The following is a 26,060-nucleotide window of genomic DNA, read 5'->3' as shown; positions in this document are numbered from 1 at the left end:
GGCTCTTCAAATGCTCTCCCAAGGCTCTTCTTCATCAATTAGGCCGTAACAATAGGTCACTGCTAACAACCTCTATAGAAGTAAAGATTTGGCTCCTTTTTGAAAATATTAGAATCTAGATCAAGTGTTTCCACTTTTATCTGGATTCCTGTCCATTATGGGTCACACTATTGCTATTTCCTATAGGTCCTGCTTCCATCTTGGTCTGTTTTCTCAGTAATAAGACCAAACTATGTCACTCTGTGAAACAAAATGGAAGGTAAACTTCCTATGTTTGTTTGACCAAAGCTAATTCCATTGCAAGGAAGGGGCTTACTTTTTAGGAAAGGAGCCAAAAGCCTGTAATGACAAATGTAAACAGTGCTTAAGTTACCTGGTGGGGATGTCACAGTGAAAAGAAAGTACCACTTTGATCCAGATCTTGAGACAGCCAGATTGGAGAAGCTTACTCGGCCATGTCGAGCTTCTGACTGGGTGTGCCCTGCATATACATAAGCAACAACTATAGCAGCAGAAATAGCAGGCTTTAATTCCTTCCCGTCCAAGAGAAAACTCCACAAGCCATCTCCTAAGCCCAGAGGTGATCCTTTAATTTTCAACCACCCAAAAAAATAGAGCTGGAAAATACATTTACATTATATGGTCCATCCCATTTCCTTCAGGCAAGACTTGGAACTAAACCATCCCAGATAATTGGATCTTGTTCTTAAAGGGCTTCCAGTAAAGACATTCTACAAGTTCCCTAGAGAAACAATTTCAGGGGCCCCATATAGCTGAGGGATTCATTATTCATACATTAAAATCTTGCTATTGTATTACATGGCAGAATAGTCAGCATTCTGTTTTAAAGTTCACTTATTTAATAATGATTAGAAGAATTGGAAGTCACCTTAACCTTTTTTATTCTTCTAATCACCACTAACCAGATCACCCTGAAAAAGTAACTTCAGTGACCTCCACTTTGGTTTTTCCCATATGGAATAGTAGGCATATAACAGATGTGAATTTCTAAACAGTAAGCCTGAAAATAGTTAACATTGAAAGGGCCGTGAAGAAATAGACACATGATCACACTATCTCTAGAGCTGCCAATTGATCTAACCAATCTAAAAAGCAATTTGGAGTCATGTAAGTGACTAAACTATTTCATACTCTTTGATACAGTGATCCTACTACTGAACATAAACCCAAAGGAGGTTAAAGGCTAAGAGAAAATCCCCATATTAAAAAAAAATAGCTAGCATTTATACAGTGCTTTAAGATCTGCCAAGTACTTTACATGTTATTTTATTTCATCCTCACAACAATCCTGTGAGATAGGTGCTATGGTTATCCCCTTTTCACAGATGTGAACATTGAAAAATCATACAGGGTCATATAGCTAGTTAGTGTCTGAGGTAGGATTTGAACACAGGTCTTCCTGACTTCAAGCTTGGTGCTCTATCTACTGTACTATTAGAGCTGTCTACACATCTGAAAATATTAGTAACAGCACTCCTAGAGGAAAAAAGGTGGGCGGCCGGTTGAATGAATGGCTGACCAAATTGTGGTATATGCTTGTAATGGAATACTTACATCCTAATAAGAAGTGATGAATATGAAGAATTCAGAGGAATATTCAGAGGAAGATGTATGAACTGATGCAGAATAAAGCAAGTAGAATCAGAAGAACAACATACATAATAAGTTCATTAATATACACAAAAATATTACAAAGTGCTTGATTTATGATTAGTGGTAATAACAAAATTCAGTTTCCAGAGCACTGATGGTAATGAAATAGACTTCCCTCCTCTCAGTAGAGGGGCAGAGACTATGGCTGTAAATTATGGCATATATACTGTCAGATGTAGTCTGTTGGTTTTCCTGATTTCTTGTTTTCATAATAAGGGACAGCAAATTGGATGGTGGAAGGGGTAAAAGGCGATTATTTTGATGTAAAAACAAAAGATAACAAAAACGCATTAATTAAAGATAAACAGTGAACCTTCTATCCAAAGCGCCCTAAGAGGATGATAACTTATATATGGCACCAAATTTAGAATCACAGTCACATAGTTATTAATTATTCTCCTGATTACCCTGCCTCTGAGGTTCTTCTAATGACTAGTGTCATTGTACTCCAGAAGTAGCTATATATTTGATTCGGTGAGTATAGTTCTTAAAGTTTATAAATTGGTTTGAGATCTATATGGCTGAAAGGTGCTATAAAGATATAGCGTGTCTAGTGCTACATTTTTCAATTCAATAGCATCATTCTTTTTAGAAAAATATTGCATTTTCTCATCAATTTTGCCAAGCTAACTAAAACTTCCTTTTTGGGAAACATATTTTACTTTATATCCTCTGAGCCTTAAAATAAATAAAAAGCCCAGAAAATGGAAATAAATAAGCCAAGACTCAAATAAATGATGGCTGCTCAAGACAAATGCAGTTTATACTCTTTAAAACCTATATGCATCAAAATTATGGTCAATAAACTCTTACAAACAATGAACCACAGAGTACAGATGTTCAACATGCAATCATTTGCTGCAGTTTTTCCTTTGACAAACGTCCTTATTGTGCTCGTCTTTGGAGGAATACAAAACAGCATTTAATCGCAATGTGTCCGTCGAGCACAGTGAGTCTGCCTCATAGAACAGCAGCCAAACTGCCTAATGGAAAGTGCTTTAGCTCCAAATGGGTGTGCTTTTGTGTTAAATACCAGCTTGCCTCAGAGATCTCTGAGAAGATCCCCTTTCTCTCTCTATGTATCTATGATATTCTCAAATTTGAAGCATATGTGCCCAAAAGCTGAGACAGTTGCTACAAAGTACAGTACATTACTCCAGGGTTCATCATATCCTTGGAATTGCAATTATAAAATATACAAATGCTGTTGACAGGCTCCTCTATAAAAATGGAAGTAAACAATGAGCTGAGTGGGGGAGCTTGGGATGGCATGGAAATGGGCTTGAAGGAGGACTGAGACTGATTAACTGCCTGACTACCAGGAAGATGTTTCTACCTGCTACCTCAATGTTTCTCTGAGCAGACTATGAGTCCCTGGGACATCTCCTCAGTAGCTCTTATATACACACACTATCAGAGAACTGCATAATTAAATATGGTTTTTTTTTTCAATTACTCTGAATGTTTTTCTTCCATAAAGTGATGGGACCTGTAACTAAATGTCAAAAGCATTGGGTTAGTTCACCAGGAAGGGCCTGAAGTAAGTCTGAGTAGATGATGTGATATTGTCTATCAGACATAGACTATAGCTAGTTCCAGTTTCTGCTGAGATCAGGGCAAAAGAAATGCAGCACAGACAATTTAGGCTAGACGCAGGGTAAAAATAGACAGCTGAAAAATATTGATGATGACGACTTCAGAGGAAGCATGGCCAAGTTGAGAGAGAGCTGGTCTCCTATCCAGGAAGACCTGTATTCAAATTCTGCCTCTGAAATATAATGCCTCTCTGACCCTGGGCAGGTCACTTAATCTCTTCCTTGAGACAACTTTCTTAAACTGTAAGTTTCAGAGAAGGTGCCAAGCTATATTAGTAGAGTTTGTCTCCTCCTCTGGGAGTTTCCCTAGTTTCTATCCCTACTTAAGTGGGACTGAAGTAAAATAAATAAACAAATAAGTAGATAAATAGGTGAATGAATAGATGAATAAAGAGATGAATAAATGAGTAAATAAAGTAAATAAATAAGTGAATAAATAAATAAAGGAAGGAAGATATATGGAATTTGGAATCTTTCTTTTTAAAAAGAAATCTGGGAAATCTTTTTGTTGTTCAGTCATTTTTCAATTGTGTCTGACTTTTTTGTGACCCTGTTTGGTTGGTTTTTTTTTTTTTGGCAAAGATAATGGAGTGGTTTGCTGTTGCCTTCTCCAGCTTATTTTACAGATGAAGAAACTGAGGCAAACAGGGTTAAGTGACTTTTCTAGGGTCATATATCTAGTAAGTGTTTGAGGCCAGATTTGAACTAGGTCTTCCTGACTCCAGGCCCAGTGCACTACCCGTTGTGCCACTTAGCTGCCCTAAGAAATCCCAGCAGAGTTTTGGTGTAATACTGATGAGACACAAGGGGAAAGGATCTCATAATGATCTCTAGATAAGATACAATATATGGTTTAGATCTGGAAGGGAACCCCTTGGAGATTTTCTAGCCTAATATCTTCATTTTACAAGTGAAGGAAAAGGTCTAGCAAGACAGCATCCTTGTTTTACAGATGAAGGAAATGGTGGTCCACCAAGATATCCTTTTTTTGGTTGCTTTTTGCTCATCTTTTTTGGCCTTTTTCTTTTCTTTTAAATTTGAGCTCTGCTCCCAGGATGGAAGGGGCACTATCTCAAGCTTCTTTTGTCAGAGGCTGCAGGCCCTGGCTGAGATCATAGAGGTAATAAGTAATACAGCCAGGATTCAAACCCAAATCTTCTGACTCCAAATCCAATGATCTCCAGGGCCCAGAAGAATGTAAATTCTGAATTTAAAAAAAAAAGAAAATAAACTCTTTGAGGGCAGGGACTCACTCATTTGTCTTTAAATTTCCAACTTCTAGCGCAGTGCCTTCCACATTATAGGCACTTAGGAAATATTTGCTGAGCTGACTTTCCAACACTGCATAGATGCTTCTTGAATTTAAAGTCCTTCCCAATCTTGCCTGTGCTTTAATTCCTGCTAAAAGTGAACTTCCAGAAATTTCCATGAATAGAACTGGAGAAACAAAGCACTCTATCTTGACCACGAGGTAATTAGGCAATACTCTTCAAGATATGTTGGCCAAGTAAAAGGAAAGCTACATTGTGAACTGGGTAGAGAAAAACAGCCTAAAGGGACAGGTTCACCAGACTCTAAATATGTCAGTACTGCAGGTATTATTTTCACAAAAGCAAGCATCTATCTAAGGACTGCAAATAGCAGCATAGCATAAAGGAATCATGGAATAATCCTCTGCAAACACAGTATTCATTAAGGGTTTTTTTGTTTGTTTGCTTTTTTAAACTGAGTGACAGTTATGAGTTTTGCAAACAGATCCAGGAGAGGGCCCAGAGAAGTGCAATGAAGATTGCAGAAGGATCATGAAAAAAAAAGGATTAGAAAACATCTTTCAAGGAAAAACTAGAAAGGTAACTTGGGTCAATAAGAAGTATGTTAAAAAGACAAGGGAATTATAAGGCAATCTGAAGATATGAGACCACATGTTGTCTCAAGGCTGCGGGTTCTCCACCCCTGGGTTAGACTTTCTGGTCAGAAGGGTTGAAAAAAATGGAATACATAAACAAGGACCTTTAGGCCAGAGCCTCCCCAGAAGAATTTTTGGAGGAGGAGAGGAGCAGGGTTTAAATTCCAGCTCTACTACTTACCACCTGTGTGATCCTGGCTAAGTCATTTAATGTTTGTGGCCCTCAGTTTCTTTTCTATAAAATGTGAAGTTTGGACTAGATGATTTCTAAGGAAATCTTTCAACCCTAGATACTATGACTAGGAATGGTTCTGCAAAGAGGCAAAGGGTATAAATGAAGCAATATCCAAACCTCTACTTTGATGACTAATTAGAAGAAAAAACCTGGGAATACTTCCTATAACTGAACAGGATGAGGCCTACTTACATTCAAACTATTATAGCACCCTCCCACATTTCTTACTTATTAATAAAAACATAATAAAATAGGTAACATTTATATAACACCCACTATATACCAGGTGTTATGCTAAGTGTTGTTGATCAGTTGTTTTCAGTCACGTCTAACTCTCTATGACTCATTTGAGGTTTTCTTATCAAAGATACTGGAGTGATTTGCCATTTCCTTCTCCAGATCATTTTTAGAGATGAGGAAACTGAGGCAAACAGGGAGAAGTGACTTGCCCAGGGTCACAGAGCTCAGACACAGAATAAGTGTCTGAGGCCAGATTTGAACTCAGGAAAATGATTCTTCCTGACTTTTAGCCCAGGGCTCTATCCACTACACCACCTAGCTGCCCAGTTATTATTTCATTTGCTCCTCACAACAACCCTGGGAAATAGGTGCTATTATCATCCCCATTTTATACATCAGGAAACTGAGGCAAAGTGAGATTGTTAAGTGACTTTCCCAGCTCACACAGCTAACAAGTATCTGAGGCTGAATTTGAACTCAGGTCTTTCTGACTCCAGGCCCTGTGCTCTATCCACTGTGCCATATGATTAAGAACTGATGGCAACCTATTTTGATGAAGCACATACTTGAAACATGTAATGCAATGGCCATTTCATGATAAACATAGAAGAAACTGAGGCAAACAGAGGTTAAGTGTCTTCCTTAGGTCATATAGCTAGCAGGTGTCTGAAGTTGAATTTGAAGTCAGGTCTTCCTGACTCCAGTCCTGAAGCTCTCTCTACCGCTCCAAAATAATTAAGAATTGATGACAACCTCTTTTGACGAAGCATATACTTGAAACACATCATGCAATGACTATTTTGGCATAAATATCAACCTACTTGCAGAAAAAAAAAATAAGACATTTATTATATCTAAGATTGCCTTCATCCTATACAAGATAACATTTCATATATATTAAAACAGCCATGAGGAAGATCAAAGGCATAGGGCCTAAAAGAAATCAGGTCAGTTTATATAAGCAAGTTATAGTTGTTATATTATAACCCATATTTGGAATGTTTCAAAGACAGACACGTCTATCTTTGATGGGGCAGACTAGCCTGGCCCAATTTTAGAAAAATATAAAGGTCAAATGAAATGTCAACACTGACTTGGTTCTATTAGTGATGCAATTTTGAAGTGTCCTTGATCTGTGATAAACACACACACAAAAAATTGAAATCTATTAGAAGATATGTGTTAGATAGTCACTTAATTCTTTTTCTTTTCTTTTTAGTTTATGGAATAAAATAAGCATTTCTGTAACATAATAAAATAAAAAAAGATAATTACACATGAAACTGCAAATCTATGATGTACAATTTGTGATTACTTTCAAATATGCAGTAAAATTCTTTTGTAAATTTCTTTTTTTTCTTCTCTTCCACTTCCCTGCCCTAGAGATGGCTACCATTAGACACAAATAGGCATATATGTATACAGTTATTCTATTATACTTCTATTTATCAGTTCTTTCTCTGCATGCAGATAGTGTCTTCGCATGTCCTTTATAATTAATTTGGGTTTTTATAATAAACAAAATAATTTATTTGCTCAAAGTTGATCTTAAAACAATAAGGCTGTTAGTGTACACGATGTTCTCTTGGGTTCTGCTCATTTTGTTCTTCATTATTTCGTGAAAGTCTTTCCACATTTTCTCTAAAATCATCAAGCTCATCATTTCTTATAGCATAGTAATATTCTTTCACCATCATGTACAACCACTTGTTAAGACATTCCCCAATTGATGGGCATCCCTGTGATTTCTAGTTCTTTGCCACCACAAAGAGAGCTGCTACAAACATTTTAGAACATACAAGTTCTTTACCTTTTTTCCTAATTATTTTTGGACATAGACCAAGTAGTGGTATTGTTGGATCAAAGGGTATACAAGGTTTAGTAGCTCTTTGCCTATAATTCCAGATTGCTCTCCAAAATGGTTGCATCAGTCCACAATTTCGCAAATAATGAATGTGTCCTAATCTTTCCATATTCTCTCCAACATTTGTCACTTTCCCCTTCTATCATTTTAGCCAATCTGGTAGGTGTAAAATGATATCGAAGGTTGTTTTAATCTGCATTTCTCTAACCAATAATGATTTAGAACATTTTTAATATGACTATAAATTGTTTTGATTTCTTCACTGGAAAACTGCCTACTCATATCCTTTGACCATTTATGACTCATGTTCTTGTAGATTTGACAAAGTTCTTTATACATTTTAGATGTATTTATCTAATATCACTTTTTGATGCTAGGCAGGAAAAGCATTAAAAAAATTACTATGTGTCGGACACTGTGATAAGTACTAGGGAGACAATAAAAGAACACAGGGCAGTACCCAGCCTGAAACAGCTTTCATTCTAATGGAGGAGACAAGACGTGTTGGAAAATGGAATGGCAAGGAGATTGCAGGAAGTGATCTGGAAGCTTGGTTCTCTGGAAGATAAGGCAAAGGGTTCACTTACCAGCACTGAGAGTACAGCCAGGGGTGGAATCGAAGAATAGGAATACAATAAGGAGACAGGACAAGTTAGAAAAATAGGAGAACTGGTGCCTCTTTAAGACGGGATTACACATAACCTGCCTAACCTGGAGTCAGGACCAACTATCTTGGCTCTGAAAACATCTCCATATCTGAGCAGGATTACTTTGCAGAAATATAATTATTAGTCACAACTGTTATTATGTGTTGTTAAATCATGTCTGACTCTTTGTGCCCCCATTTGAGACTTTCTAGGCAAAGATACTGTATTGGTTTGCCATTTCCTTCTCCAGCTCATTTTACAGATGAGGAAACTGAGGCAAACAGGGTAAAGTGATTTGCCTAGGGTCACACAGCTTGTTTACTTACAAGTGTCTGAGGCCACTTTTGAACTCAGGAAGATAAGTCTTCCTGACTCTAAACCCCACTGCACCACCTGGCTACCCCTATTAAAAGTTTTACATGATTAGTATTGGGCCTATCTTTCATTCTACTGACACCTGTTCTATAGAAGGCAGGATCACCATAACATAAAAAAAAAAGTTGTATGCAAAGAGCCAATTTTTCTAAAATAAAGGGAAATTAAAAGGTTCAAATTTATAATATAGGGTTTCCCTGTTCCTTCCCATCATTGTTTAGGAACGTTATATCAACAATGGCTCATTACACTTTAATTCATGCATATAGAATGCTATTCTTTTTTTTTTTCCTTTTTAGCCACAAAAAAGGAAACACGTGTTTATAATCTCAGGATTACATCCAGATTCTGCAGCAGTTTTTAATTCAGAGATCACACCTGAACCAATATTAGCAAGTGTGTATATTTAAAAGAACTATGTAAACTTTTCTTCCACAAAATAGCATGAACCCAGCAGAATTCAAGAATTCATATGCAAGATAAAATGTATGTACTGAGTTTCTTCTTTCTAGTATCTCAGTAGTGAACTGTAAGGTTTTTTTGTTTTGCGGTTTTATTTTTGGTTGTTGTTTTGAGGCACTTTTTGAAGTGTGCTGCTAAGAGAGATCCCTGTTTCTATTCTTCAGAATATTAGTCTCTTAAGTGGTTTTATTCACATTCCACACCTCAACTACCTCAGCCAGTGGAATTAAGCTACTCAGTTTCTCTAGGCAATTACAATTACTGGTCATCATTCTGCAGGAAGCATACATGATAAGGGAAAGCCCTTAGGTTGGATGGTAAAGAAATGTTGCTTGGGTCCCTGCATTCTCTTCCTCCTGAGTACACTTAAATCACAAACATATTATCTTATTTTAATCAAAGCTCTCCATTACCAAATGAGATGTTATAAATAGTGTTATCAGCATTGATTAGGTGAAGAAAATGATTAAGGTAAAGTGACTTGCTCGTTACAGCAAACCAATAGCATAAAGAGGATTAAAACTCAAGGCTTCAGTGTTTCCGATCCATGATTTAGCCAACAAGACTATATAGTTCTGACGCAGTGATGAGCTACTGTGTAAAATACTTCTAAGGCTCCAAAATGTTTTGTTAATGCTTTAAAAGAAGAGAATTATGTCATTGTCATTTCCTAATTTGTTATTGTTGTTCAGTCATGTCTGACTATTTGTAACCCTTTTTGGGGTTTTCTTGGCAAAGATACTAGAATAGTTTGTCATTTCCTTCTCCAGGTCATTTTACAGTTGAGGAAACTGAGGCAAACAGGGTTAAGTGACACTTGCTCAGGGTCACATAGCTAGTGAGTGTCTGAGGCTACCTGATTCTATGCCTGACACTATCCATTGCTCACTGAGCTGCCTTTCATTTCCTAATACCAAACTTCAATAAATTCCTCTGTTAAAACAAAGATATATACTTCAGGACAACAAACTGACATATGAACCAAGTCTAACAGAGTATGCCTCATGGGAAATCTGTAGTTCATAATCTATCTAATGTCAGTCAGGCTATAAATCAATCATCAAACATTTATTCAGTGCCTACTATGTTCTACACTGTGCTAATCACTAGGAATACCAAAAGAGGCAAAATAGCCCCTATCCTCAAAGGTTTTACAATCTAATGGAGAAGAGAGGCACACGTAAACAAACAAATAGAAAGCAAGCTATATACAGGATAAGTAGGAAATTATTAAAAGAGGGGAAGCACCAGAATTAAAAAGGGTTGGGAAAGACTGACTATAAAAGATGGGATTTTATTTGGGACTCAGAGGAAGCCAGAGAAGTCAACAGGCAGAGGTGAGGAGAAATTGAATTCCAGGCATGGGAGAAGGCCAGAGAACACATCCTGAGCCAAGACGTGGAGTCTCTTGTTTGTGGAACAGGTTGGAAGCCAGCGTCACTGGATCAAAGAGTGCATATATGATGGGGAGGAAGGTGTAAGAAGACTGGAAAGGCAGGGGAGGGCTTGGTTATAAAGGGCTTTGCATGCCAAACAGAGCATTTTGTATTTGACCCTGGAGGCAATAGGGAGCCAGAGTTTGTTGAGTTGGGGGTGGGGGAGTAACATGATCAGACTTGCAATTCAGAAAAATATTTTAGTAGCTTTGAGGAGGAAAAGGCTATGTTTCATCATTCATCCTCTGGAGTGCATGTATTTTAGTGTTGTTTTCCTTTGCATTATTGTGGTCATTGAGTAAATTGCTTTCTTAGTTTTACATCAACTCACACAAGTCTTCCCAAGTAATTTTTTTTCTCTTTGAATTCTTCATATTTTTTTTTCTGTTTTAAATAATGTTCTATTGAATTAAAATGTCAAAAAAAATTTTAGTCTTTCTTCAACTGATGGGCACCCATTTTGGTTCTAGTTTCTTGCTCAAGTACTGCTATAATTATTTTGTATGTATGAGACCTTTCTCTTTGTCTTTGACCTCTCTAATCATAATTCTTTGTGACCAAAGATAAATTGAGAGTTATAAGAATACCCTCAAAACTTTTTCCTAACCATTTAAGGGAGAAAGTGGATTTTTCTTCTCCTCTCCCTTCCTTCCTTCCTTCCTTCCTTCCTTCCTTCCTTCCTTCCTTCCTTCCTTCCTTCCTTCCTTCCTTCCTTTCTTCCTTCCTTCCTCCCTTCCTTCTCTCTCTTCCCTCCTTCTTCCCTTCCTCCTTCCCTCCCTCTTTCCCTCTCTCCTTCTCTCTCTCTTCCTTCCTTCCTTTATTTCTCTGTCTCTCTGTCAGTCTTTCATCTGAGTCTCCCCATTTTGCCTAGGCTGTTAGTAGCCACTCACAAGCCTAATCCTAGAGCTGATTTACATGGAAGTTTTAAATTGCTCTTTTTTGACATGGACCAGTTTGCTTTTCCTTAAGCAGGCTGGTGCCCTACCCTTTATCCTCATTCCCATGAACTCACCATGCTGGCGTCAGACTTAATATAGGAACTTTAGCCCTGTTGTAGCTCAGAACTCCCAAGGTGAAAAATCCACCAGCTTTACCCTCCCTCCCTTTCTCAGCAAGAGAAACTATATGTGGGTAACACCACATGCAGGTAAGACAATTTTTAAAAAAGATGTACAAACTACAGATCTATACAAGCAATGCCATACCTTTCAATACAGTTTCTGATGCCCCCTCCAGAGAAACAGCCACAATCCAAGGCTCTGAGGGAGGTCCTAATGATTCTACTACCCATCCCTAGAAAGGAAAATGAAAAGAGTTTAGAAGAGATCTGGGGAGAGACTATGAAAGGATTTTGAAACATTTATTTTCCAGGACACCAACCAAATATAGGATCATAGATGGAGTTGAAGGAGACTTCAGAGGCCCATCTATCTAGTCCAATACCTCACTTTACAGACACAGAAAATGAGGCCAAGGAGTTGATATGACACAGGTCACATATGTAAGAAGCACCAGAGGCAAGTTTGAAGCAAAGTCCTCTAATTTCAGAGCTAGGCATCCTTCCATCATACCGTGCTGCTTCCTTCAATGTCATACATGTTTTCGTTTTTGTGTTTACTGTAACCTCTGTGTAAAGTGCTTTGCAAACCTCAAAGTGCTATATAAATGCAACATATTATTGTTAGGTAGCAAGGTGTTAAAGTGGATAGAGCACTGAGTATGAAGTCAGGAAGACCTGAGTTCAAATCTGGCTTCAGACACTTACTACTCATGTGACCCTGGGCAAGCCACTTAACCTCTGCCCCAATTTCCTCAAATATAAAATGTGCATAATAATAACACCTATCTCCCAGGATTGTTGTGAGGATCAAATGACATAAAATTTTTTTAAGTGCCTTGCACAGTAGCTGGCACGTAGTAGGGCTTAATAAATGCTTGTTTTCCTTCCCTCTACTAATGTTCTATCTCAGTGCCTCATTGTGCTATAGAGATGACCCTGGAGTCGCAAAGGTCTTGCCAAGAGAATTTAAGTCCTCAAAGATCCTAGCAAGTTGGAAAACAAAAGTACAGGTGCATTAATGGACCCTTTGTGCCATCTAAGGATGAATCTGTCTAGGTTTAGATAGGTTCAAGACTAAGTTGATTGTAGAGTAATCTATATTTAGCTGTAGTCTGCTTCATGATGGTCTACTAAGTCATAGAAGGGTCACTGTCAGTGGAGGGAAGAGGAATACCCAACATGGCAAAAATCACAGATCTCTAAAATCTCGAGCAAGTATTTAATACACATCATAAAAAACTGATTTTGGGGGGAGGAAGAGAATGGATTGTTTTAGAGGGGAAGTAATTTGGAAGAGTTCAAGAGAAAGGTGAATGATCAGAAGGAGCAGGAGAAAGTAGGTTTTGTGAGAGATAAGCACCTCGTATGCCGATTAGAATGAATGAGGGAATGAGGAAGGAATCTGGAGAGGAAGTGAGGCAGCATGGGATTGTATAATATTATATCTTTCCTCTGGATAATTACCAATGTGACTATGGGCAAGTCACTTAAATTTCTGGACCTAAGCTTTATCAGCTGTCAAATGAGGGGGTTAAATTAGGCCTCTTTGGTTCCTTCCAGCTGGAGATCTATGATGTCTATCTCAGCCATCTTGCCTTCTGCTCACTGTAACCAGATAGGAAGGGTGCTTGTTTGCTTTTTCAAGGGCAAGAAGAGGTGATTTCATTAGTGCAGATTTTTTTTTCATTGTTCTAGGAGAGATGAGAAAGGAGGAAATAGAAAAGGGGCATGGTGCTACCAATGGAATTAGAAGAGCTCATCATTTGTGATTTTAAAGAAAAGGGGAAAAACACTAATGAAAATGACACTTAGAACAAATATATGTGTGCATGTATTCATAAACTGTTCTAAATGATCAAATACACTTTGTCAACATCTCTGGTGAGGAAGCCAGAGAAGTCAACCGGCAGAGGTGAGGAGAAACTGAATTCCAGGTATGGGAGACAGCCAGAGAACATATCCCGAGCCAAGATATGGAGTGTCTTGTTTGTGGAACAGGTAGGAAGCTCACTGTGAGGAGGGTCAAAACTACCTTGTTTGTCCCTTGCTCATAAAGCAAACACATTGAGATTGTTGTTTCTTCAGTCTTTTGGTGACTGCTGGAAAGCAAAAATGTGGAATTGAAAGTTAACCAGAGAAAGGAGTTAAGAAATGCAAAAGACAAAGGCAGCACCTTGGGCTCAGAAGGTAAGCATCCACTAAATGTGTTCCTGTACTGATGCGGAAGTGTAAGACACAAAAAGAATTAAATGAGCTGCTCTGTTAATCAGCATGTTTGCTGCCAACCTCAGAAGGTAGTCACCTATAGAAAAGGTTACCTGTTTATCCAGAAAAACAAGGAGTGGTTGCACTGGAAGCTCTATTCCCACTTCTCCATTGGATGGCTGAACTTGGATTGAAAGGGTATATGGTCGTTTATATACCACACCACCAGTATCGAGACTGCTTGAGTTTCTTTCCCATCGAGGAAACAAAGGGAAAAAAAGGGGGAGAGAAGCATTCATGAGATAACAAATTTTGCTGAAATCACTATCCTCTTTACTATGCATATATGTCACTAATTTAGAAATTAAAATTTGTCTGAAGGTTGAGCAGAACAAAGGACAGTGAACTTGAACTAGTATCACTGGTATTTTTCTCAATAGAATCTCTTAGACTTAGTAAAAAAAATAGCCTAGATAAATTTTAAAAATAAATAACAACTATAAAAAAAGAACTATGGATTGATAGATTGATAGATTCTGTAAACTTTGCTGACCAATATCAGTTATCACTGCTGCTATTTATTGGAAGAGAATCTTCCTACAGAGGGACAAAATCAGAATCTCAGGATTGCACACTTCTTGGTGGAAAGGACTATGTCTTACATTTAATACATATTTGTTTAAAACATACAATATGCCAGACGCTAGGTCACACAAAGATAAAAAAAAAAAAAGACAAAGTGCCTTCTCTCTGAGGCTTACAATCTGAATGAAGAAAGAGGTACCAAATACTCTGAGAGATACAAGAAAGGAGAGATTGGGAAGGGGGGAAAGAGGGAAGAATATGGAGGGATAAGAGAAGGCTTCATAGAAAAAGCTGCACTTATGCTGGGCTCTGAAAGCAAGTATTCAATAGCTAATAATGGGAAAGAAAAAGGAAGGAAAAGAACTATAGGCATGCTCAACTCGACAAGCACAAAGACACAGAGCCAGGTAAATATACACCTCCACCTTTACCCACATCCTAGCACCCAGCATAGTGCTTTGCATGTGAGGGACATTCAATATATGTTTGTTGGCTAATGAATAAGGAAATGAATAAATTAATGAATGAACTGATTTACTTAGTACTAGGAAATTACTCACACATTGGGGAGAACCTAGCTGAAGTTTATTAACCACTGGCATAAATGGAATGATAAAATGGAACAGAGCATTTAGTAAACCTTAGAGCCCCAAAGAAATGTGAATTATTATTAATATTTTCATATTTTTAATGTTATTAATATTTGGTGGGAAGTTCCATGAGGGTAAGGATCATCTCTAACTCATCTTTGTATCACCTCCAGTATTTAGCAAAATGGTCTAAATATAAAACTTAAAAAAAATTCACTGAATTAATGAATAACTGGATAAATATATGCATAAAAAAAGAATTACTCAGGAATTTCTAATTGCTAAAGTTGCCCCTTTCATATTAAACCTCAAAAAAGCTGGGCCTAAAGGTTATAGCTTTTATAAGGCTATGATCTTAAAAATGAACACTGTTCCCAAACACAAATAAACCAGAAGAAATGATGTGAATGGTATGATCATTCACTTACTATATACTAAGGATCCTCAGTATTTTGTGTGGAAGAGCAGATTTTCATTTCTCCAAAGCTCTGAGACTAGGAGGGGAGAAATCTGAGTTTCTTAAAAGGTAAGCGGAGGTAGTACGATAAGTACTGTACTGACAACTAAATCCCAGAGCAGAAGGGCTTGCTTCTGTCAATTTTCTCCCTTTCCCAAAGGTAAACTGGAGAGGAAAGGAAGTTCGGGAGAGGGAAGGAATTGGAGTAGAATATGTTATGGTCGTGATACTTGGATTGGAGATCTATCTAGCAGAAAAGGTTATGAGGGCTACCTATTGATTTTTATATACAGGCTGGGAATCCTACTGAACATAATATCATACTGCTACATAGACTGGTCCTAATTGTCATTCATTAGTATATTTAGGGTAAGTAGGTAAGCCAGCTTTCTGTTTTAATTAACCAATATGAACCAGGTTAAAGTGTAAGCCATAATCACCATTGCTCCTAGTTTCCTCAATCTCTACTCTTGACTGTACTTTCTCTGCTATGAGTCCCAGGCTGCTGGGAGATTCTAAATTCATTTTGCAGTTTGAATTCTGCCCCTAACCTAATCCTTGCATACTTTCCCTGAAGAGCTGCAAGTAAGAGGGAACCATCAGGATAGGAAAATCTGACAACCCCCCTTCATAGAGTCTGACATATCATCAGTGATACCAAGAGACCCAGTAGCTGGGAAAAAATGTCTGAGCACTAGCTAAAAGCCCCTTTCCTGACACACTTTTAAGTTTATTGTGAGCAAACATCTCTTATTAAATGTAAACAGCATCTCACTGGAGGTCAGAGACTTGCTGCTACAGCATATCCCTAGGTAATACCACTTTAAGCTCCACATAAACTCTTAAGCAGTTTCTATCCTAAAACCAGACCGTAGGTGGTACAGTTTTTTACGATATGTTATAATAGTGCAATAAATCTGTTAGCTTAAAATCGAATCTCCGTGGCCTTTTAGAGAAATCATCATTAAATGCAGGGTCCTGTTAATGATGCCATCCAAGTGAAATTGTTTAATCTGCTAAGGGGGTGAAAGGTCACCAAATGAATTTTTTATAATACATCAACTTGACACGCAATAGGGAAAACTGTAATAGATAAAAGCAAAGGAAAAGGGCACTGTCTTCTTCTGATAGGTCAATAGCAGCCAGGAGAGTCACTCATCCACTTTCCCTTCACTATGGTGCTCCTTTTCCATTTAATATGGACACCCAATTAATACCTCAGCACCACAGACAACCTCATTTTAGGTGACTTATAGCAATTTCTCCCCCTTCCCTGAAATGAAAGTGATCACAATACATCATAGCATTGTGCGAATTAACGTTAATTGATTCGAGTTACCAAGCAATGATGGGCCACTTATATAATCTAGGCGTTATTGGGTGCTGGAAGGGATGGAGGGAAGATTAGATTCCAGTGTCCGTTGCTGTGACGACGGGAGTCACCTGACACCTTGTTAGACAGTTGTAAGGTTCTATTGCCGGCCCCAGTGGGGTCGTCAGTAAACTGGAGTGATGTCCAAACATCATTACACGCTGCTCCGATATTAAAGCAAAGGGATTAGCACCTTATTGCAAGCAACCTGGATTTGTCATTGTGCTGTCGTTATCCAATTTCCAACTGCTAATGTAACTTTGGCCTGCAGGCAGAAGGACCTACAGCCAAACTTAAAAAAAACAGGGGGGGAAGAGAAAAAGCCCACCCCCCAATTTAACCCCTCATTTGACATCTTCCAATAACTAGTGAGGAGTGTGAAAGAATTTTTTTTTCCCCTACATTGCCTTAAGCAGAGGATAAAAGATAAGGAGCAACAAGAACTGGAAAATTCACAGTTCAGACAGTTTTGGTGTCCCTTTTGTCCCTTGCTTTCTGGGCCTGCCAGATCCAGGATGTTTAACCGAAGGGAGGGAGTACAGAAGGAATGTACCACAGAGCATCTACATTCCTCTTCCAGGACCAGCAAACAAATAGAGCCTGCCTGTCAGCTGCCTTTTTTAAAGCAAGACCTGTACAGGGTAAGGGATTGGTGATAACACCATCCCTCTCCCTCTAATGGCTAATAAGGTAGATAACCTTAAAATATATTTAGGCTTCGATGAAGAGTTCCAAAATATTCTGTGGACTTTCCATCTCTATTGTTCTGTAAAGGTTCCAAAAGGCAAACATAGGGTATTGTGTAATGAGTATAAAAGAGAATTTAATTCCAAAAGGATTCTGAAGTTTTGTTTTTCTGAAAAAGATCCAGTACTTTCAGTGACCCCAAGCTATTTCCTCAAGCCAAACCTTATCCTTTTAACACTATATACTTCTGATCATTATATAGGAGCATGATTTCCAAAGAATCAAAATTGTGAAAGACCCAAAAGTCAATAGAGAGACACATAGTGGGAGCAAGTAGACTTCAGAATATCACCAACAAGAGGCATTATGGGACAGGAGAAGGAGCACTAGCTCTGAGTACTTCAGTTCAAATTCCACTTCTGAGGTTTACTACCTACCTGTGTGACTATGAATAAGATTCTTAACCTTTCTGGATTTCAGTTTCCTCATCTGTAAATGAGAGGATCCCTGTGGTCCTTTCCAGATCCCAATCTATGATCCTTAGTGATAAAAGCTATTACCTGAGATATATGATTGGAAAAGCAGGTGAGCCTGTCAAGTAGAGAGAGCAAAAGATAATAGATACTTGGTCTGTAGGTTGCTCTGGTACCTATATACTGTTCAAGTACCTAGTCGTAGGGGAAGGCTTCCAGAAAATTGGGTGAACTCCCTGGGAAGGATTTGTGGTGGGTTATAAATACAAGCTGTATAAGATGAGAAGTTATAGATGGGTGTCAATCTGCGGCATCAGAGTACCCAAATCAGTGAGAGAATGGATTAATTAAAATACCTAATAGAATTAAGCATCCCCTTCTCCTTGTGTACAATGTAATGGAAAGGACACTTGACTAGGAGTGTCTTATTTTTCCAAGTATCCATTCCTTTGTACAACATTCTTTTGCAGAATTTATGTGTTTTCACTTGCTTATCACTATCAAACAAGTCCCCATTATCTTTTGAGGGAATAACAATTCTTTTTTTTCTGAAAATTTTAGAATTTTGTGACTTGTAGCCATACCGTATCAGTGGCAGAAAATGGTTTGTTTGTTTTAAAGGTTGGGCCTTTGTTGCAGGCAGTAGCTCAAGGCCATTAAAATAAGCTTCCAGAAGCACTCTCTTTCCACATTCCTCCTATTCAATGTTAGGATCAGTTCATCATTCTATTGCAATGTCTGCCGAAGATATATATGATAATGAATGCACTCTATGGGATGCACATTCAACTGTATGTTATAGTTGGGACAATGCTATGTTGTTAACTCTTTTTGCAGCTGTGTCTGACTCTTTGTGACCCCATTTGGGGTTTTCTTGGCAAAGACACTGGAGTAGTTTAGTGTTTCTTTCTCCAGTTCATTTTACAGATGAGGAACTGAGGCAAGCTAATAAGTGTCTGAGGCCAGATTTTGAACTCATGAAGATGAATCTTCCTGACTTCATTCAGGTCCAGTGCTCTATCCACTGTGACACCTAGCTGGGACAACAGACTTTCTTTATCCACCTGGTTTCTTCTGTGTGTGGATGGTAAGTTTGAACTCTTCAGAAAGGTAGTAACCAACAAAAGAAAATAAATTTCCTTGCAAAGAGGGAAGAACTGTTTATTGGGATGAAAATGATAAATACTAAGAAGAGTAAAGCCCACTGCATCTTATAATCCATGACAAAGGAAAGTAAAACCAGGCATAGTCTGACTTGCACCATAGAATTAGGGAAAGCAGATTTCAATGAGTTGAAAAGAGGTAGGATAATATAAACTCAAATTCCTTCGGGAAAATAAGGTACAGAGGGGTAGAAAACTCTCAAGAATGCAATTCTAAAGACACAAAGAGAAATTATTTCACAGGGAAAGAGAGGAGTGGTCCAAAGAGACTGATGTGGGTATACAAGAACTCATCAAGCAATTTAAGATTCTGAAAAGACATGCAAAGAAAATAGGAGCAAGAATAGGTAATAGAAGATGCATATGAAAGTGCACAGAACTGTGAGAATATTATCAGCAGAGAATATTGTATACAGTAACCACAATATTTTTTAAAGAATAACTTTGAATGACTAAGTCATTTTGACTATTACAAATACCTAAATTAACTACAAAAGACCTATGAAGGAAGACGCCATCTGCTTCCAGAGAAAGAACTGATAAAACAGAAGTATGTATGGAATGATTTCATACACACACTCACACACACACATATATACATATGTGTGCATATATATATATATATATATATATATATATATATATATATATAGAGAGAGAGAGAGAGAGAGAGAGAGAGAGAGAGAGAGAGAGAGAGAGAGAGAGAGAGAGAGAGATTTGTGTCTAATGGTAGCCATCTGTGGGGGAGGGAGAAAAAAGGAAAAAAATTTACATAGTAACTATTATATATTTAAAAGAAATAGCAAGTTGTACATCACAGATTTGCAATTTCATGTGCAATCATCTTTTTTTTTTAAATTCTACTATGTTATAGAAATGCTTGTTTTATTTCACAAATTAGAAATAAAATAAGGATGGCCAGTAAAGCTAAGGACAACAATAAAGGTTTTGGCTTAATTGGTTTTTTTGGGGGGGTAAATCTAGAACACTACACAGTCTACTGGAAGATAAATAATCATCCAAAGGAGATTGGCCTGACCATTCATGAAAGACAAATTGGTTGGAAGATATCTGTTGCCAGATTCCAGTGTGTATTTGAAAAGATGATCTATAGAACTTGTTCATCAATATGTATAGCTGGGACAGAGAGTACCAATGGACAACAATGTTTAACAGAATGAAAGTGAACTTTATTGCCTTTGAGAAATTTCAACACTCCTTCAATCACCCTGAGCTTCCCGCAAAAGCAAAGACCCATCTTTACAAGACTAGCTTTACATCAATGTTGCTCCTAGGCAGCAAGATATGAAATACCATGGTCTCTGGTAAATTTTATGTTCATATCACACTGAGGGTAATGGAGAGATGCATAGGGTAAAAAAAATGCAACCAAAGAATTATATGATAGGAAGAGAAGATGGTCTGGTCGTGTGGTGAGAGAAAAAGATTATAAATAGATAGAACATTCCACTGGTACTCTCAGAATATAAGGAGAATGGTGGACCTACAGTAAATTATGAGGACAGGGATAAGAGTATCACAAGATGGGCAAGCATGGATAATTTTATAACTTCATTATGAAATAAACCTCTGAATCAGTGAGATCACAGTTTGAATATTGACTACATAATGAGGGAAGAAAAGAGGATGCTGAATGAAGGGGAAAAACCATTGCTTGAAGAAGATGACCTTTGCAATAGAAATGATATAACAAAATCGGTATTATGAAGTTGATACCAAAGATAAAGAGACAGTAAGACAGCACCTTACTGCCCTTGGTGAATCAATGAACCAACAAATATTTATTAATCATGTCCTATGTGTCAAGCAGTATGGTAGGTGCTGGGAATAGAATTCCAAAAATGAAAGTGTCTGGCCTCAAGAAACTTATATATACATATCTACATACATGTACATATGTGTATGTGTATATTAGGGGAGATAATATGTACATAAATATATGTGTATGTGTGTGCACAAATGAAATAAATACATAATAAAGTAGCTAGGTATTGGCAACTGGGAAGATCAGAAAAAGCTTAAATTATGGTCAGCACACTCTTTAAAAAAGCAAGAAAGTTTGTGCTAAATTTTAGAAAGATTTGCATCAAAATGGTTACAATTTAAAAAAAATAGTTTCGGCATTAAAAGAGGTAAGTTTTAATTATCTAGATATTCTACTCATGTGGAAAAGCTAGTTCTTTAATGATGGCAGAAAAGGGAAAATTTATGTCTAAAATAGATGTATTTGTGTTTATGATTCCACATATCTGGGTGTATACACAGGAGGGGTGAGTTGAGATTATCAAACTTTCTAAAAATATGAAATACCTCATATCTTATTAATCAGATTTCTCTCAGTTTGGGTATTCTTTAGACCAATAGCTCTCAAAACTTTTTCATCCTGGGACCCCTTTACACTTTTAAATTTTATTGAGAACTCCAAAGAGTTTTTGTTTATGAGGGCTATATTTTTCGACATTTACCATATTAGAAGTTAAAACTGATTAATTTCAATGTATTTATTAGTTAATCCAAAATAATAATAATTTTATTACACATTAATATAAAGTATGTATTTTTTATGAAAAATAGCCATATTTTCCTAACCAAAAAAAAAACTTAAGTGAGAAGAGTGACATTGTTTTACATGTTTGCAATTGTCTCATGTCTGACTTAATAGAAAAGATCTAGATTCTCATATCTGCCTTGGCATTTAGTCTGTTGTGACATGTTGTTTTGGTTGAAGTATATGAAGAAAATCTGAGTGGAATTTTAATATTATTAATAGGCCAATAAAATCTTAATATTTATTATAAAAACGTTTTGACTTCAGTAACCCTGTGAAAAGCATCTCAGGGATCCCCAGAGGTCCATTGACCATACTTTGAGAACCAATGCTTTAGACATAAACATTTTTCATTTCCTTGCACTTTAAACTTTCATTAGCTAGTAAGAAGGAAACTAGAATGGTTTGTCATCACCCAAGCAAAGTAGCATTCTCTCTGAAAATCAAGTATCTGTCAGCTGAAATACCTAAAAACACATTGATACTAAGGAGAGCCAAATGTCTTAAAGAGAGCCTGGCCCATAATATAAATAAGCCAGCCTTCTTGCCTCACTTTTCTCTGTTGGATGCCTGAGGCTAACCCTTTAACTCATCAGTTTCAGTGCTACCTCCCAACTCCCAATGGTTAAAGTTGGCCAAGGGGTCTGGGCAAACTACAAGGCTGTTTGCCATATCATGTAATAATTAAATCCACTGGAGAGCGTTTGACAGGTGTTTTGTTCCTCAGTATGGACTTGCTCAGGCACACATAGTGAATCAGGAAATCGGCTTTCTGCCTGAGAAAATTTGCTTTACATCATGTGCCTAGGTCCACCATCTAGATTTTAGACACATGGAAAGAAACAAGACAGAGAAGATATTCCAAAGTCCCCACAGAAAACAGATGATATGATTTACAAAAGTTAGTTTCTTATTACATCACAAATGTCAAAGTCAAGAGTGAGTTCCAAATGGCTATGACAGATGGTGGGTAATAAACATAAGTGATGATATGGAAGTCATAACCTGTTGACAAAATAACGTGCTGTATGTTTGTGCTATCTCTACTCTCCTGACTGTTTCTATCTGCTAAGCCTCTTCTTGTCTCTTTTTGATTTCTGTACTCCTTGGATTCGTCTCCCTCTGCCCCTGCCCCACCCCTCCCCACCCCCCAAAAAAAGCTTAGCCCCAAGAAACTTACCAAATATCAGGGATATTGCATCAACTTTGACATTTACACTTCAACAGTACAGGCAGTTGCCCCTGTGACTGGAGGACTGTAGGGAAGAGAAAAAACTCCTCCCAAAGCATCCATTTAAAGAAGGCTCAGAAGCCCACAACTCTTCCTTCCCAACCTGCACCTTCCCCTGCATTCTTTGGACTCCATTATTATCATTTCCCCAGTGCCCTTCCCACCCCTTTGCAGCTTGTTTTTATATCTTATCTTCACCCATAAGATGGTAAAGTCCTTGAGGGAAGGAACTACCTTTCTTTTTCTTATTTGTATTCCCAGAGCCACCTGACGTGTAGTAGGTGCTTAATAAATGTTTATTATGCTGATTTAAAAAACATGTTCTTCAATAGTATTCTAAATGCCTATAATACCTTTTAATACTCCCCGAACTACTTCCTCTGGAATGATGTCCCACTGGGAGGAGGAGAAGAGAACAACTAATAATATTTAATATTGAAGCTATAATTTTCTCTTTTTTATCCATACCCATGAACATAATCTATAGATATAGTATCCCCATGACCTCAGGCTAGACGAAAAAGAAATGAGGCTGAGGGAGAGTAAGTTTACTTACAACTGAAATGAAACCTGGACCCATCCAAATTTTATGACTTGGGCTATGGATAATTTTGAATCTTCCTTGTTTGTGTATGTTTGTGTACATGTGTATACATGCACATATATGTGTACATACATATATTCATACAAAATATGCATTGCATTAATAATATCTGACATGTAATGTTTCACAATTTGAAAAGTGCTTTACAGACATCTTTTTTTAATCCTCACAACAACCCTGGGAGGCAAGTGATGTTGTTGTTGTTTTTGTTGCTGTTGTCTTTGTTCAGTCATTTGCAATCCTGCCTGACTCTTTATGACTCCATTTGGGGTTTTCTTGGCAGAGATTGTTTGGTGGTTTGCCATTCCTTTCTCCATCTCAGTTTACAGATGAGGAAACCGAGGCAAACAGAATTAAGTGACTTGCCCAGGATCACACAGCTAGTAAGTGCCTGATGTCAGATGTAAACTCCCAAAGATGAGTCTTCCTGACTCCAGGTCTGGTACTCTAACCACTGCATCACCTAGCTGCCCCATGATATTACTCCCAATTTATATATGAAGAAAATGAGGCTGAGAGGCTTAAGCGATTTTCCCAGCTCGTAAGGCACCAAAGCAGTATTTGAGCATGTCTCCTGACTCCAAGTCCGTTGCTCTTGTGACATATATGCATGTGTATGTATATACACCCATTCCTATATGAATAAATGTATGTGTATATATCTATATATACATTTATGCCTATGTATGTATACACACATACAAACACCTGTGCCTATAGGTATATGTATATTTAATGATAAACATATAGCATACCTGTACATATGTACCATATACATGTATAGGTATATGTGTGTGTATCAGAATTTTCCTGTGATTTTATTGAAACAGGGAACTCACTCCTGGAGGCTCGCTTCTCCCATGAAGATCTAAACTTAGATAGTTGACTCAAAGGTTAAGTTGTTTGTCTATAGTAATGTAGCCATTTCATATCCAAAAGTAGGAATTGAATCCAGAGCGTTCTGAATTTGATGTTTATCTTTTATCCATTACACCGCAGTGTTTTGGTATGTATGTCTCGGTATCAGTCTTTGTTGGTCCCTTTTTTCTAACTGCCTGTCTATCAATCTGTCTCTTTCCTTCCTTCCTTCCTTCCTTCCTTCCTTCCTTCCTTCCTTCCTTCCTTCCTTCCTTCCTTCCTTCCTTCCTTTTCTTTTCTCCTTCCTTTCTGTCTCTTTCTGTGTCTCTCTGTGTGTCTCTTTGTCTCTCTCTCTTTCCCTCTCAGTCTGTCTCCGTGTCTCTCTGTGTCTGTGTCTCTTTCTCTCCGTCTCTCTCTTTCTGTCTCTCTCTTCTCAGTCTCACTTTCTTTATCTGTAAAAAAGAATAATAATAGTACCTATCCCATAAGGCTAGTATGAGAATCAAATGATATAATGTATGAAAAGCACTTTGCAAATCTTAAAACACTATATTATGATTAGTGTTATATTTTAATTATATAGTCTCTGCCCTAGTCCAGTGGTTCTCATACTGTGAACAGCAAACCCTGGGGTAGGAAGGGATTGACTTATTTCAAGGAGTGGGGGTGGGGGGCAAGAATGCATATGTGTACCATGTTTATGCTTGACTTTTATTGAGATACAGTAAAATGTACATTATGAATACCACTGCCATCAATTTTAGAGTCTGCAAATTTTTTCCAATGTTGAAAAAAGATTCCTGGTACTTGAAAAATTGCAAACCATATTAGCAGATATTCCCTGAACTCATCTTTTCCACTTTTTATTTCCGTTAGGGCCATCTCCTTGCATGGAATTAATAAATCAGCAAATATAAAGTATGTAAAGTTTGTCAGGTAATCAATGAATTCTCTCTCTTCTCCATGAAGTCTTTCCTAAACCCTTCAGTAATTTCTCTCCTTCCTCCAAATTTTCTAGAGCATATTGTCTTAATCACTTCTTAACCCTTGCCACAATCTATCTGTACTACTTTTATTTGTGTGCATGTCATAAACCTATAAATTATAAGATCCCTAAAGGCAGGGATTGTCATTTTCAGCTTTCTATCCCCAGTACCTATCGCAATGCTTTGAGTTTTATAGTCATTTAAGTGATAAAATTATATTTATCTATTAATATATGATAAGCAGGATACTCAATTACCTCAATTTTGTAGATGGAGAAATTGAAATTCTGTTTGGTCATCCTTTTCTCCCATTAGATAGGTAGCTGCTTATGTGGCAGGGTATTCAACTAATATGCAATCTTGAACAGAAGTACTAAGTATTCCTCTCCTGGTTTTAATTGTATTGAATCTTGGATCCATTAGAGATGTTAGCATAAAAGTAATTGCTGCCCATTAAATATTAATTGATTATTTATTAACAGCAACACCAATGAGATGAGAAAAAGGTACAGCCTAGTTGAACTGAATACTCAATATCCAAAATGCATTTAGTAAAATATTCCAGAAACTAAATATTATATTTAACCTTGGTTTTTTTTATGAACAAAGATATAATGGACCTAATGTCAAGAGACATTTGGTTTATTTATTTTTTTAGTAGTGGTGATGACTTTCCTAAAATTATCCATATTTTTTCACCCAAATAGATAATTAGAGATAGATATCTACATGTGACTTTCATAAAGCTATCCACATTATCTCACCTAGATAGATAGATATAAATAA

At 37.3% G+C, this 26,060-nt stretch overlaps 1 protein-coding gene across 1 annotated transcript in view; it reads right to left on the bottom strand.

Annotated features, from left to right (window-relative positions):
* The window catches only part of LOC144457583 (fibrocystin-like), a 268,575-nt gene that overhangs the window by 35,630 nt on the left and 206,885 nt on the right, over positions 1-26,060 (bottom strand). The window contains exons 13-15 of the mRNA XM_078155330.1: positions 13,813-13,948; positions 11,640-11,727; positions 374-481 (exon numbers count right to left, since the gene is read on the bottom strand). Of these exons, the coding sequence (XP_078011456.1) occupies positions 374-481; positions 11,640-11,727; positions 13,813-13,948 (332 nt within the window). The remainder of the gene's footprint in view (positions 1-373; positions 482-11,639; positions 11,728-13,812; positions 13,949-26,060) is intronic.

Source organism: Phascolarctos cinereus, unplaced genomic scaffold, assembly GCF_003287225.1.
Source record: "Phascolarctos cinereus isolate Bilbo 61053 unplaced genomic scaffold, phaCin_HiC Scaffold_5;HRSCAF=322, whole genome shotgun sequence".
NCBI lineage: Eukaryota > Metazoa > Chordata > Mammalia > Diprotodontia > Phascolarctidae > Phascolarctos > Phascolarctos cinereus.
Note: the sequence above shows the minus strand (reverse complement) of the source record. Positions and strands in the feature narration are given on the sequence as shown.